Raw genomic sequence first — 16,611 nt, forward strand, 5'->3', positions numbered from 1 at the left:
AACCCAAGGTCATCTGACGTTCTGTTCAGACCTAAACCCGATTTTCATTTCCAAACAAAATGCAAGGTCCCACGACGTTGGGGTTCAATGTCAATCTGATGTCATGTTTATGTCCTGGCTCTGCTGGGCAGACACATTTGACCCCAATTTCCCAGTTCGCTTAACAAGTACTCCGAATTGGGCACAGGCACGGTTCAGGTGGCCAGCCCTGCCTGGTTGGAAGAGGTGTGCCAGAGCGCAGTTCGGTTGGGTATGCTTGTTGTGTGAGTGCAAAACATGTCTGAGCGCGAAACTGAAGATGAGACATCATTAGTCTTTTAAGGGACTGTTTCATATAGATTTATTAATCATTCTTACTTTTCAATGAACTTGAACTGTAGTTTTTTAAAGATACAAACCTCTCACTGCACATCATCTGCCACTTTCTGCAAACCTCCTAATATTTTCAGCAAAATGACTAAAGCAATCTCCATTTTAGGGAGTGAGAATGCTTTTCTTCTGTTAAACTGAACAGTCACATCATCAATTACGTAAACGTGCTCAGGCTCAGATGGCAAAAAATGCAATTTGAGTGCCGGCCGAGGAGAGGGGAGGGGGGATATTTGCGCTTGGGCATGGTTCAAGACAACCATGCCTAGTGTGAGTACACCCTAAGAGTAGTTTGAAGCCACATGGAGCAGTCAGCAATTGGTCTCATGGTACTTGCCAGTCTTTGCAGCTCTGTATCAAGTCAAACACACCGGTCCTGTTCATATGGACGGTGTATATATTTGGAGGGAGCTCTTTGCAAAAGGCACTTTAGAATAAAAAAATTATCATGGCTGCCATATTGAAGTGTTGTTTTAAACCAAAGTGCTCAAAACTGGCCACTTTAAAAGACCCCCATGATCTTTTGCTCAAGAAAGTTGATTGGTGTTGCATGCAGCATATTATTCAAAAGGGCTCATCCCTATGCCCTAATCCCTTTAAAGCTGTCAATCCGGAAGGTAAACACTTCAGAGGGAATTAGAGCATAGGGATGAACCATTCCAAATGGAACACCGTGTGTTATAGAAACTCAAAGTTCTAAATTGTCTTACATCCTGCTGCTTACAAACACACTAAAACATATCACATTTACAATCTGAGTAATTTAAATGCATTTGTTGACATTAATTGACCTTAAAGAATAGCTCACCCATAAATGAGAATATGTCACCATTTACTCACCCTCATGTTGTTTCAATCCTGAATAAATATTTTTGTTCTCCTGGACACAAAACAAGGTATTTGGAAGAATGTCAGTAACCAAAAAAGATCTCACCACCCATTTACTCCCATAATATTTACTCCCAAAGTATTTGCAACTATGGCAGTAAATGGACAGTGATCTGTTTGATTACTGACATTCTTCCAAACACTTCCCTTTGTGTTTAGTAGAACAAAGACATTTATTTAGGATTTTTACATGCAGAGTCTGAGTAAAAGATGCTGGCACAATTCCGATTTTTGGGTAAACTAATCCTTTAGTGAGATACTTAACTTGATATCACTTTTGAAATGAATGGAAAATCTATTTCACTAACTGCACCCAAACAAAATCTTGTGAAAACATGTATTTTTATATACATAATGCATGTCAGTCTAGTCAGAAATTAGACTTGAAAGACATTTGAAGTTGCATTTACTCCTGGAAAATTTCTGAGTTGGTCAATATACAGTATGGATCAAAGCACTCCCTTGCATTTCTGTATAACAGCAGAAATGACATCAAATACTCTGTCATTTGTGGTCAAACATTTAATCCTTTAAGACTGCTTTTATTTTCAATTCATATTATTTTAATGCTGGCACAAATTAGGCTGAGATAGACTTACAATATCACACTGTATAAAGTGTCATTGATCATGCAATTCACAACATAACGTTTTTAAATGTTTTTGTCTTTTGAAAGTATTTTCTATAATAGACGCTTTCTTAGCTGAACAACTATCATGTACAGTCCAGTACAATCTACTGAACTCACAGCACCTCTATTCCTCACATCACATCCTCATTTTAATTTCTGTCAACAAAAAAAAATTTATGAATGGGTACCCTGACCAAAGTCTATTTCAACAAGAATTTTGGCTTGTTTCCATATCTGATAGCCTGAAAGAACAAGTAAAAATTATATTATTAGAAATGTTACAAACAAAAAAAGGTCAAAAGATGTTGCCTGATGTGTTGCTACCTTGATTATATATATATATTTTTTTTCGCAGTTTTAAAAAAATATACATATACATGGGCAGCACTGTGGCGCAGTGGGTAGCGCAATCGCCTCACAGCAAGAAGGTCACTGGTTTGAGTCCCGGCAGGGTCAGTTGGCATTTCCCCCACAGTCCAAAAACATGTGGTATAGGTGAATTGGGTAAGCAAATTGTCTGTGGTTTATGGGAATGAGTGTGTCTGGATGTTTCCCAGTGATGGGTTGCAGCTGGAAGGGCATCCGCTGTGTAAAACAAATGCTGGATAAGTTTGTGGTTCATTCCGCTAAAGAGAAAATAGTGAAATATATATATATATATATATATATATATATATATATATATATATATATATATATATATATATATATATTGATAGCATTCGTGGCAAAGTGGCTTAGTGGTTAGCACTGTCGCCTCACATCAATAAGGTCGCTGGTTCAAGTCGTGCCGTGAGTTTCCTTCGGGTACTCTGGTATCCCCCATGGATTAAACACATGCAGTATTGGTGAACTGAATAAACTAAATTGTCAGTATTGTATGTGTGTGAATGTGAGAGTGGATGGATGTTTCCCTCTAAAGGGTTGCAGCTGGAACGGCTTTTTATTTGTAAAACATATGCTGAATAAGTTGACAGTTCATTTTGCTGTTGTGACCCCTGATTAATAAAGGGACTAGGCCGATGAGAAATCAATGAATAGCATTTGTTATTTATTTATTTATTTATTTTTTTGATATTTAAATGTTCTCACAGAAGAGAAATGTATTTTTGTAATATTTAATATGAAGTTAGATATTGTTGTTGAATTCTAACTTATTTTAATTGCACAAAAAGTAGCTGTAAACACTCCCACTGTTTAACACAGAACAAAATATTCAGAAAAATATTGGGAGAAAAGCAGCCATATAATTCCATAGTACGGTTTATTCCTACTATGTACTGTATGGAGTACTATAAAGGGATAGTTCACACAAAATTCAAAAATGTACTCACCATTTAAACTGTTTCAGTGTCTTTATTTTTTGTCTTCTTTGGATTCTAAAAGAGCCATTTTAAAGAAACTGGTAGCTGCATGATAGGCAACTGGTAGACATTCATTGTATGAAAAAAAAGACAATACTAGGTCAGGTACCATTTTCCAACATTATTTAAAATATAGATGTTTTTTGTTTTAGTCCTTTGAAACAAATCTTGCTCTCCTTCAATAGTTTTTAAACATAAAAATTGTCCTAATTATCTCTCAACAAACTTAACTTAATATACAATTAAATGAATAAAGTCTTTTCTTAATATACAATAATAATCTATCACCGGTTGACAAGTGAGTTAAGACAAGAGGTTGGATCCAAATGTAATTTTTAATAAAAAAGATTATTTGTGCATAAAAATGCAAAAACAAAGCGATGATCTAAGTAAAATAGTTACAAAACAATCATCAAAACATAACTAGAAAAACTATAACCAGGACGACACTCACTGAACCCATACAGGTACTGACAAACAAAGAGTCCACATTGACTGCTGTGTGCAATGTGTATAAATAGTCCAAACAATTGATGATGACGATATTCAGCTGTATGTGATTAATGGTGACTGGTTTGTGCAAAGGCATGCTGGGATATGTAGTTCCTGAATTACATGTGTAGTATCCTGCCAATCGTTTAGGAACAGATTGCTGGTTATGTGACATAATCCCTTTATGGTCACACTTTATTTTGATGGTCCATTTGTTGAATTTAAGTTCCATTGCATCTACATGCCAACTAATTCTCATTAGATTATAAGTAGACTTTTAGGTTGGGGGTTAGGGGGTTAGGGATGGCGTCAGGGTAAGGGTAAGTTGACATGTACTTCCAAAGTTAAATGTCTGTTTAGCAGCAGTATCAACAGATATTAGAGACAGGTTACTAATACTCAAATAGACCATCAAAATAAAGGGTTAGCCACTTTAATGTTTTAAAATGTCCATAATTGTGTTATGCCATATTGTTCTGAAAAAAAAAGCCATTCTGTAGATTTTTCTTTTACTGGTGTTCTTCTCAGCTTTACAGTTTGAAAACTTTTCTTTTTCTCCTCAGACGTAATCATCGCATCATCATCAGAGCTCATCCATCATGGGTCACTACACCTTTGCATTACCGACAGGGCTTTTTCTTCTTCTGGTGACCCGGACTGTGTTTGCCATGGTGTTGTTTAATGCCACAGATCTCGGCTTTCTTTTGGAGAAGTACCTGGAGGATGATGCTGATGATGATGCTGGTGACAGAGTGATGGAGCGACAGAGAGGCAAGAGAGCGATCACTGCCAGTGACATGCAGGCCATCTTGGACCTTCACAACAAACTCAGAGGACAAGTTTACCCACCGGCTTCAAATATGGAGTACATGGTAAAACATCTTTTTAGATGGTATAAAATGGTTAATATAACACACATTAGAAAGCATATAGACTAAATTGTTTGTGGTTTAGTTATAAGAGTACACAATTCTATTGATTCTGCATTGGTTTGATTTTAAGTCAACCAATTACTGAGGTTGCATATTGACCTTATTCTCCGCAGACGAGCGGGCGCTGCTGTTTGAATCTTTTTGGCACGAGACTTCCGGTCTCATTCACTTCCATTCATTTTTAGACATTAAAAACTGCTCGTTTCGCTGTTTAGAATAAGGTCAATACAGGTAAAGTCAGAATTATTAGCCCCCCTTTGAATTTTTTATATTTTTAAAAATATTTCCCAAATTATGTTTAAAAGAGCAAGGACATTTTCACAATATGTCTGATAATATTTTTTTTCTTCTGGAGAAAGTCTTATATGTTTTATTTGGACTAGAATAAAAGCAGTTTTTAATTTTTTAAACAGCATTTAAGGTTTTTAGCCCCTTTAGGCACATTTTTTTTTCCGATAGTATACAGAACATCATTATACAATAACTTGCCTAATTACCCTAACCTGCCTAGTTAACTTAGTTAATCTAGTTTAGCCTTTAAATGTCACTTAAGGTTGTATGGAAGTGTCTTAAAAAATATGTAGTAAAATATTCTGTACTGTCATCATGGCAAAGATATAATAAATAAGTTATTAGAAATGAGTTAATAAAACTATTATGTTTAGAAATGTGTTGAAAAAAATCTGCTCTCTTTTAAACAGAAATTGGGGAAAAAATAAACAGGTCTGTTAATTCTGACTTTAACTATACATATAGGAAAAATTAACTATTTAAAAACATTACAAATAAACTATTTAAAAAACATTACAGAAATATACAGTAGTACACATTTGAAGTGGATCATCACCTTACATCAAAATTTTGCGCAAATTTTTTTGTACAAAAAATTCCTGACACTATAGAACAAAACCCATTTTTGTCTTAGATCAGTTTTGAAAAAGTATTGATATTACAATTTTAAAGAAATAATATACTTTAATTTATCATTGTGATGACAGGAATGTTTAGTCTGTCATCCTTGATCAATTTATTGTGTGCTGAATGAAATTAATAATTTATTTTTGTTGTTATTCTGAAAAAGTACTCTACAAAAGTATTCTATAAGTATTAAGCAGAAAAAAAAATCAACATTGATAATGATAGGCAATTTTCTTTTACGCACCAAATCAGAATATTATACTTTCTGAAGAATCACATGACACTGAAAATTGAAGTAATGATGTTAAAAATCCATCTTTGTCCTCACAGAAATAAAATAGAATAATTTTTGAATAAATAAATGCTGCCTTGGTGGTCATAAGGAAATTTTTTCTCATTAACTATGTAACTTCAAATCTTAAAGGGTTAGTTCACCCAAAAATATTATTTATATTAATAATTATTCTGCCTCATGTTGTTCTAATCCGCTTAGAGAGTTAGTTTCAGATCACAAATAAATATAATTTCAATCAAATTCAAAAGAAGTTGACACAGTGGCTCAGTGATTAGCCCTGTCACCTCACAGCAAAAGCATTGCTGGTTCGAGTTCTCCCTTCTCTAATTCCCCCTGTGTTAATGTGGGTTTCCTTTGGGGTTTTCCCCACAGTCCAAAGACATGACTTATAAGTGATGAATGAGTGTGAATGGATGTGTCCCAGTACTGGGTTACAACTGGAAGAGCATCTGTTGTGTAAAACATATGCTAGATAAGTTGGCGGTTCATTCCGCTGTGGCAATCCCTGATTAATAAAGGGACTAAGCCGAAAAAAATGAAATGCAATTTAAAACAACAACATGTTCACATGCCCTGAGATGTTCAAAGTCCAGAAAATGAACCAAAAACATTATTAAAACATTTTATGTGACTTTAGTGGTTTAATGGTAAAATTTTATAAAGCTCCAATCAATTTTATCTTCTCTCCCATGTCAGATCATCAGGGTGCTTGTTAACTGCAGCCAGTAAGACATTACCAGTCAAATCACCAATGCAACATGCAAGCGTTGGATTGCCAGTAGTAAAAGCACATCTTGATAAGATACAAAAGACATTGGCGAGCAAAGGTTTTTTTTTTTACTTTTTTTTTTTGGTACATAAAATTATTATTGGAGTTTGGGGCCACATGGAATTTTTTGAAAATGATTTGGACATCTTTGTACATTGAACTTTGAACATCTTAGTGCCGTTGCTGTTTATGGAGGGTCAGAGAGCTCTGAAATGTCTAAAATATCTTAATTTCATTCATTCATTCGTTTTCTTTTTGGCTTAGCCCCTTTATAAATCTGGGGTCGCCACATCGTAATGAACCACCAACTTATACAGCATATGTTTCACACAGATGCCCTTCCAGCTGCAATCCATCACTGGAAAACAATCATACACACTCATTCCCACACATACACTACAGATAATTTAGTTCACCCAATTCACCTATACCGCATGTCGTTGGACTTGTGGGAGAAATTGGAGCACCCGGAGGAAACCCACACGAACATTTGGAGAACATGCAAACTTTACACAGAAATGCCAACTAACCCAGCTGAGGCTCAAACCAGCGACCTTCTTACCATGAGGTGGTAGCACTAGCTACTGCGCCACCGGGTAGCCCTAAATATCTTAAATTGTGTTTCAAAAATGAACAAAGGTCTAAGGGAATTGTAATGACATAACAGTGAGTAATTAACTACAGAATTGTTATTTTTGGGTGATAAAAAAAAAACTCTTTAATGTTTAAGGTTTTGCACAGTTTTGTAATTCAAATGATTTGCTTCAAATAAAAACAAGGATGAATTTAAAAACAGATTTTTTTTCCCTGATGATTTCCAAAACAATACCATATAACTAATGCAGCTTACTTAGGTGATTGCCCTCTTGAACATTGCAAGCCCAATTATATTGCCGCTTTTCAGAAAGATGGAAGTGGTTAGAGAGATGCCTTGCAGGGACTGTTAACTGGGTGTCAGGAGTGGAGTTTGAGCAGCTCAACAGAGTGAGAGTAATAGGAAAGGTGTGATGGATGTGGAGATATGGAATGTGATGATGCGCGGCTCCAGTCTTCCACTGCCTCTTACAATAACTGACTCTGAATTCCAGGCAAAACGACAGAATTCCGGATGATGGCAGGGAAATCGAGCCTTGTCTCAACAGAAACCCACTCATGTTGCCACACACACTTCATTGACTTTACATTTCTTATTTAAGACAAGACACAGAAAATCTATTTAAAAATGAGCTAAGAGTTATAACAAAACTTATTCAGTTCATTGCCAGGTCTTTAAAGGGGTGATCCACTACGATAATATATTTTAAACTTTAGTTGATGTGTAATGTAGCTTTGTGAACATAAACAACATCTCTGATTGTAATATGCTCAAAGTTCAATGTAAAAAGAAACATTGGCTTTTACAGAGCTTAGCAAAGCCTTCAGCGAAAAAAGTTTGTGGTGTACAAAAAATACGTACATCCGGGCAAGTGATATCAAAAGAGCTTCTGGTTACGGGCATCCACCTGCACATCGAAGGGGTGTGGCCAGAGGTGCTATTATGTTTTAGTAGAGAAAGCTAAAATGCTGCCTAAATGCTGCTATTTCCACAGAGCTTGTTTGGTGTCTGTATTTGGGCTTCCAAAGCACATGACACAAAGAGAGAAGAGCTTACAATTTAATTTTAATTATGTTCCAGAGAATTATATAAAACGGTATATCTCTAGTAATTGACAAAGGACAGCTCCTAGAATCTCTCCCAGTTCAGTGCTGGATTCAGCTAAAAACGCCTCAAAGAAGGAGCAGCTCCAACCGTAATAGAGGAAGCTGTGGATTGTGACCCACAATCTGTAAATGTTTTTATTTGTTAAAATTGATCAATTAAATGCACAGTTTCTAGCGTTAACGATATGTTGTAGCAAGGATCTAAACAACAAGAAATGCTGTAGGGCACCATTAACAATTTAGTTACAAATTCACATTTATCAGTTAAACCGCTGTAAACACCCACAATCTTTACCAGCGCTGCAGTGTCTTTCTTTGCGGCCGCTTTCCCTGCATTCTACATCTCAAATAATGAACTCGAAAAACACATCTGAATGTTTCATCTTACTTACACTAGCTTATAACCTGAATATATGTGAAAGACACTTGTCAGATGTTATTTTAGAGAGCAGGTATGGGATTCAGATGTGTGCTCTTCATTCTTTGTGCAAATTACATTGTTTTACACGCACATGCATTTAAAAAAAGATCCAATATTAGTTTTAGTAAAAACATGCACTCGTTTTCCATTTTATTGAAATATATGTAAATGCCACATATAGGCCTATGTTTCCTTTACAAATATTATTGAGAATATTACATATTATATTCTAAAACATAAAAATACTTAGCTAACACTCTAATGTCATATTTTAATCATATAAATAAATAAATAAATAAATAAATAAATAAATAAATAAAGAGGCTGTTTATTAGGAAATGAAATGTAATATTTATTATTTATTAGGAAATGGAAAAAAAATCCTACTTTAATAATAATAATATTAATGATAATAAGTAGGATATTGTTTATTAATTAATTCATTCATTTATTTATTTATTTGAAAAGTCTACTTTTACAATTTGATACATGCAAACCACTGCAGAAATGTTCTAACCAACAGGCTCATGTCATATACAGTACAGATACTTAATAAATAACCTACTATCAATTAAAAGCATTAACATTTATGCCATGTTTTCACAAGCTTTGGAGACGTAACATAAATTCCGCTTTTACATAATAGGTCACCTATAGCTTCCCTCATGAGCCACGGCTGTGTTAAAAATGACATCAATGTTTTCAAAGTGCACTGCAAAGGCAGCGCAATTGTAAACATGAAGATTGCTAAAACTGAACTGTAAAAATACTTTGAAAGCAAACTACACCTAAGAGAGATGATTTCAATGCTTTTTTTTTTTTTTTAATCATTTCAAGTTTTCATCTTACAATGTTCTAAATTAATAGGGCAAAGGTGGATAATAGAACACAGCCAGGAACTATGTTTCTAACTACAGCTCCAAAGGTGTTGTTGCAAGCATCCAAGTTTGTGACAAAGTACATGAAAAATAATGTGATTTTCTACAAATAAAGCATGGGCACACATTGCTTTGCATCTTATAAACACAACCAAACCTTAAAAATAAACTGTGGACCACCCCTTTAAATTTGCACATGAGGGATTTGCATACATGTACAAAACAACAATATGAACAGTGCATGATATCAGATTTAGGATTTAAGTCTGGTTTAGTTTTTAGGCATAATTAAGTCAAAGGAGATTTTTGAGAGATTTTTTTTCCCACAAAAAAACAAACAAACAAACAAACAAACAAACAAAAAAACAACAACAACTGTTTTGGTAGAATAAAAGGAAACACATATAGAGACAAACTCTCAGTATTAACTTGGTGGCCTATTACCTTCTGAATGATCTTGTTCTTTGTACCTAATACCTAGCAATTACTTTAATAACTACTAACAAGCAACAAATTAGAAGTTAAAAAGTAATCGTTTGCCAGTGAGAATTGTGCTTTAAAATAAAGTGTGACGGAATAAAACATTTATATGAAACTGAACCTTGGAGTCTGGTGTTCATGATGCTGCTAAAGAGGAGATTTATGGTTGAGAGCAGGAGTTCAATCGGTGCTTTTGAAAACACTATCGGTTGGGTTTAGGAAAGGAGGAGGGTGATTCAGTCAATTGGTCAGTCAGTTGACAGCAGCGTCTGATAGATTTACACGAGAACAGCAGGTGCGAAGGGCACTCGCAAAAGAAATTTAAGATCTCAAAAAGTGTGCACAGTGGCCTCTGGTAGATTCGAGAAAACAGAAACTGCAAAAAAACATAGCTCCTGTGCAGAATTTGCCGCTCTCCTGAAATGTATATAGTGGTATGTTTTCAGAATTAACCTGGGTTGAAAAAAAAACTAATTCTGAAGTAATGTAAAATATGTATTTGAAATCTACAGACTAAAACAGAATGATAATTATTTAGGGAAGACTATTTAAGCTCAGCAAACGACCTATAATCTTAAAACTGAGAGGTACATGTGAAAAACACTTTTTGCCTGCAGTGTCTCGCTTGAATACTTTTACTGTGGCTCTTTTAGCTCTCAACAGAAAAAAAAAAACTGCTCCTGAGGGAGATTGGAAATTTTCAAATTTTCAAAATGTGACCATATGACAAAAAAACGTGCAGCTGATGAGGTGTTCAATGAAGTAAACAATGATGTGTGAAAGAGTGTGAGTGTCTGCACTGATTGGACATGTTTTCCTTCACTGGTCCTGTCTGAGTGCGGTTAGATTCTTTGGGGCCTCCACACTGAGGACGCTGTACAAACAGAATCAGTTTACCTTTTTTTTTTTTTTTTTTTTTTTTTTGGAGGTTACATATTTTCCAGGATATAGACATATGCTAGAAATGTGCAATTAGTGCTATTTGAGATTCTATTTTAGACCATTAAAGGTGCAGTCTGTAAGTTTGAGAACCAGTGGTTGAACTAGGTATTGCATTCCTGGATCAAAACACATGCAAGCGCAGGTAAAACCCTTTAAAACCTAAAGGGTGATTTAAATTGTATTCTCGTGTCAATATTTTCATATTAAAAGGTGTTTTTTGTTCTAACCAACACAAATTGATATATTAGAAACGGCTTCTATTTCTTGCAAATGAACAACAGAAAACTGACTATTATCACCTGAGGTACATATAATGTGCTTTATTCACTGCTAAATGGAAATAAAGTGAGTTTGAATGCCATTTTTGAGACACAAATTCAAATTGCCATACAATAGAAAGCAGCTGCAGATAGTTCACCTCAGATCTTGAAAATGAAATAAACCGCTTGAAATTGAAATTTACTCAAAACAAACGCATATCAATAATTCTGCATGAACATTTAATAATGTTGAAGAAGTTTAATATGTATTAATTAGACTGTAAACCTTACCTATTCTTGAGTGAGTGCATATTCTGTCTTTCTAAATGGCTGTATTTAATTTTCGGTTGTGTTTCGTCTGGTGCAAACAGCCAAATTGCTTATAACTGAGTTTCTCATCACATAGTGTGTTGTTATGACACAGGGTTACAATGTAACTTGTCCACCTAATGTTTACATCCATAAATTTATATTATTTGCTAATGATTAACCACCTAATGTGGAACTCTGAATTTGTGTCTCATTTTGGAGTTTGCTACTGTCCACCGGAGGTTGCATTTCGGTCACAGACACATACTTTAAGAGCCTTTCTGAATGAATGAATGATTGAATGAATAATATATGTGGTTTTCCAACAAGGCAACCCGCAGTGCTGAAATATAATTGGCTAAACTGGCATTAAGCGGGTCAAAACATGCATTTACAGTATTTGTTTATAAATATTCTATTAAGAAAGCTAAGCTCATTTGACAACACTTTCATTATAATGTATTACTAGAATAAATCATTTTAATTAGTCCTTCTTTTATCTGGAAAAAAAGCATATTCTTGGTTCCAGTGAGGCACTTATATTGAGTAAATGGTATCAATCCATCAAATGCTCACTGATTCAACTGTAGACACCTATAATATACAGTATGTGCTGACAGTATAATACTTATAACTAAAGCTAAAACCATGAAAACTTCAACAAAATGTCCTTAATTCAGTAACACTTAATACAGTAACACTTCACAGTGACCATGTCAATGATCTAATGATTTTTAGATGTTAGAGAAAGCTGTGATAGTGTGCCTTAAAAAATCTCACAAGCTATTCTGACCTGAACCACAACTGGCAACAAGGCATTTAATTTTAGTGATTAAGATTTTTATTTATTTATTTTATATTTATTTCTAGTTAAGTAACCATTTCTTTATTTTAATTTCCTGTTTTTATTACATGGTTGGCCCTTTGGTTAATCTTAAATCGATTTTGCTATTTTATTGTGAAATAGTTGTACCCAAATTATGCAAAACATTTTATGTTAGATTATTGTATGAAATGTGCTTGATATAGATTCTTATTTTTATTAATTTAATTATTAATAAAATAGTACAATAATAATAAACTTTTCTATGTAAACATTTATTTTTGGACTTATTTTTTGGAATTAAAAAAAAAAAAAAATAATAAAAAAAGAATGGGCCCATCCACTTCCTTTGTAAGTCTTTTGAATGTACTTTTGTCTAACAGAAAATGAGAGATGAGTTGAGAGTCTTTTTGTGGTAAGCAGCATTTCTGCACAGATGCTCTTGATTGAGTGATACTTGTATTGATTGTGGAATATTCCTGTAATTCAGTATAAAAGCCCATTTTGATGGGTGGCTTAGAAAACCAAGCAGACGTCCTGTTGGCAGGTGCTCACTTCAAGGATTAATGTCTCAGGCAATTGTTTCAGCTATTTTGGGGACCTTATTGGGCCAGATTTACCGCTGGACTGTGCTTTGGGACTTCCCAGGGAAAAAGTGTTACATGTATGGGCAGTGACAGGGCAGATAACTCCCCCGTCACCCCTGCCACAATTCTGCCTCGGATTTATGTCTAACCTTGAGTTCTGTATACTTTCCCTTCAAGGTGAAAGCGCCATTTTGCTTTTCCAAAATGAAATGTTTTTATTAAACAGCCAAAATGTGGGTCAGCTGGACAGGAAAAAACTCTTTAGTGTTGAGTGGCCTTGAATGGTGTAGTTCAGAACGAAAACCAACAACACAGAACAGGAACTACAGAAGACAGATTGAGAAACAAAGGCATATGGAGAACATTACTGGATCCAAAAAACTCATTGTGCCTTTTTGACTTGGTGCAGAAGAAAAATAAACCAGAAATAAACCTGGATCTTTCTACAGCCTGCATGCATTTGTTGTATCGAAAGAGGGCTATGTCTGAAAAAACAGTGGTTACAATTTATTGCAGGGTGTTTGCAAAGTAAGTAAAAAGTACTTGGTGGGAGACTATCAGAATAAAGTATATCAGATATTAAAGTTGCGGTAGGGTATTGTGCTGGTTGAAAGTCTCTTGATATTACATTAGTAATGATTAAATTAAGTGATTGGAATGTATTTAAGTATTTTTAAGGTGTTGTACAAAGAAAATGCTCGTCCAATCAAAATAATTGGGCTGAACATCACAATAGGCAGCCCAAACTGTCTGTTAACATTTGTAGATTCATACATCTGTGCACCTTGTCTGCGCAAATAGCTACCTCTACTCTCTAGTACACATTCAAATCAAAGTACTTTAACTTTTGCTAATTCTTTTGTAATATTCCATTTATGAAACCCACTTGTGCACTTGTAAATGTTTAAGAATGGTGGGCAGGGAAGGGGTTCAGCAAAGGGTGAAAGGGGTGTCACTTGAGTGTGATAGACATGATGAAATCAAACAAAGGTTTTTTTTAAAGATTAAAACATGTTTTCGTCTATCCTTCATAAGGGAATAACACTAAATACAGGTAAACAAAATATAAAATATAACATATTTTTGTAGTGTACATACTCATGTGGCCAAATGCATTTAAACAGCCACAAAAGACCATCTAGCCAGACATGACCATTGTGGGAAGTGCTGTAAAAAGCACATCAAAACAAGATATTTATATTCAATACATTGTACTAAAACACATGGTTAAAATAAAAAATCATGGTTAACTTTCACATCTTTTCTTTCAGTTGTTATCCAACTAGCTCATAAGTATCCTGGTGTTGGTATGTACTTTTTTTAAAAATGAAAATGTGGAAAAAAAATGAATGCAGATTACAATGTAAATGTTGTCAGTCACTTAAATCAGCTCACTAACTCCAACAGCTTCTAAGTACTATTTAACCGGACCAAATCCTTTTTTTCTGGTAACCACCTTTTCACAACCAGGGTATTATCACAACCATACATACTTAAGATTAAGGGTTTAATAGCTTTGTTTCAGTAATGCTGTACCGGCCACCAGTTTCCATCTGATTCTCAGTCCTCTGAGTGTATTTCTTGTAGGTGTGGGACAATGAACTGGAGCGGAGTGCTGAGGAATGGGCCGAGACCTGCCTCTGGGAGCATGGACCAGCAGGCCTGCTGCCTCAGATTGGTCAGAACCTCGGAGTTCACTGGGGAAGGTCTGTTTTGTTGTCTTATACAATAGCAATCTGCATATAGCAAATAGCAAAGTATTCTGCTGTCCATTATAACTGTTATGTAATTAGGTTTCTATTGATAGAAGTGTTCTACTTTCTATTGTGCTGTAGGTGTATTGAATAAACTAAATTGGCTATAGTGTTTGTGTCCGCTGAGCATCCACTGCGTAAAACATGTGCTTGATGGGTTGTCGGTTTGTTCCGTTGTGGCGACCCCTGATAAATAAAGGCTTGGTGCCGAAAAGAAAATGAATTAATGAATTTTCTTAGCGTCATTATTTCAGGCTTTAGTGTCACATGATCCTCCAGTCAAAATTTTTAGGTTGTTTTTGCACTCAAAAAACATTTATTATCAATGTTGAAAACAGTTGTGCTACTCAATGTTTTTGTTATTGGCTGGGCTATGCAAAACTATTGCTGTATTTCAATCAGTACTCTTGCTCCCAAGGTTGTTCATCAGTAGGTCATGTGCACAAATTCAGGCACTGGTAAGGACAGTGGTGAGCTTGGTTCACTACACATTGGAACACACTGAGAGTGACATGAGAATGTTCTCATTGTAAATCATCAAAACTGGAGTTTGTAAACAACAGTAGAACTTACTATTTTCATTCATTCATTCATTTATTTTTTTCAGCTTAGTCCCTTTATCAATCTGGGGTCGCCACAACAGAATGAACTGCCAACCTATCCAGCATATGTTTTACACAGCGGATGCCCTTCCAGCTGCAACCCATCACTGGGAAACATCCATACACGCTCATTTACACACATACACTATAGACAATTTAGCCTACCCAATTTACCTATACCACATGTCTTTGGACTTGAAGGGAAAACCCAAGCACCCGAAGGAAACCCACGCGAACACTGGGAGAACATGCAAACAAAGTTTTAAAAAGTACATTAAAGATAAATAATTAGATTGCTTCATATACCAGCAACATTTCAAGCATTAAACAATTATAAATGCTTGCTAGATTTTTCATAACTTGTCTAGCTATGCTTGTTCATGTGAAAAATCAGTAAATAACTAATTCTTTTTTAGAAAAACGTCTCTTGTTTGTCATTACATTTGATGATTTGGGTCACGTATATTTCTTGCTTTCAAACTTCTTTTAAGGGCAAACAGTGCATATTGATGTAAGCATGGACCAGTATAAGTTTCTGATGGTATGGTATCCTTGGATAAAAATATTTCGGAATCACAGTATTGTGATTATTGCTCTAAAATAAGTTATTTTTTAAATGTCTGAGTAAAAAACAATAACAACTTGAACACAATTAATTTTATTTTAGGAGACATTTCAAATATTTTGGGGCAACATGGTGGCGAAATGGGTAGCACAGCAAGAAGGTCGCTGGTTTGAGCCTCGGCTGGGTCAGTTGGCATTTCTGTGTGGAGTTTGCATGTTTTCCCCGTGTTCATGTTCGGTTTCCCCCAAAAGTCCAAAGACATGTGGTATAGGTGAATTTGGTAGGCAAAATTGGCCGTAGTGTATGTGTGTGATTGAGTGTGTATGGGTGTTTTCCAGTGATGGGTTGGAAGATGGGGTTGGAAGAGCATCCGCTGCGTTAAACATGTGCTGGATAAGTTGGTGGTTCATTCTGCTTTGGCGATCCCTGATAAATAAAAGGGCTAAGCCAAAAAGAAAATGAATGAATGAATTTCAAATATTTCGGAAGAGTAAACAGGCTAAATAATAATTCAAATAAATCACTGACTTCTGCGGTTTTCTTTAGTTTCAAAAACACAGATTTTCTTTACAACACATTTAGAAAAACATCACATATACCTTAGGAATAGTATAATAGAAACATTTTGCAG

General features: G+C 35.0%; 1 protein-coding gene across 1 annotated transcript in view; it reads left to right on the forward strand.

Annotated features, from left to right (window-relative positions):
- crispld1a (cysteine-rich secretory protein LCCL domain containing 1a) overlaps positions 1-16,611 on the forward strand; it is a 41,806-nt gene that overhangs the window by 1,132 nt on the left and 24,063 nt on the right. The window contains exons 2-3 of the mRNA XM_073940703.1: positions 4,308-4,616; positions 14,647-14,765. Coding sequence (XP_073796804.1) covers positions 4,344-4,616; positions 14,647-14,765 — 392 coding nt within the window. The 5' untranslated portion in view covers positions 4,308-4,343. The remainder of the gene's footprint in view (positions 1-4,307; positions 4,617-14,646; positions 14,766-16,611) is intronic.

The sequence above is a fragment of the Danio rerio genome, chromosome 24 (genome assembly GCF_049306965.1).
Source record: "Danio rerio strain Tuebingen ecotype United States chromosome 24, GRCz12tu, whole genome shotgun sequence".
Taxonomy (NCBI): domain Eukaryota; kingdom Metazoa; phylum Chordata; class Actinopteri; order Cypriniformes; family Danionidae; genus Danio; species Danio rerio.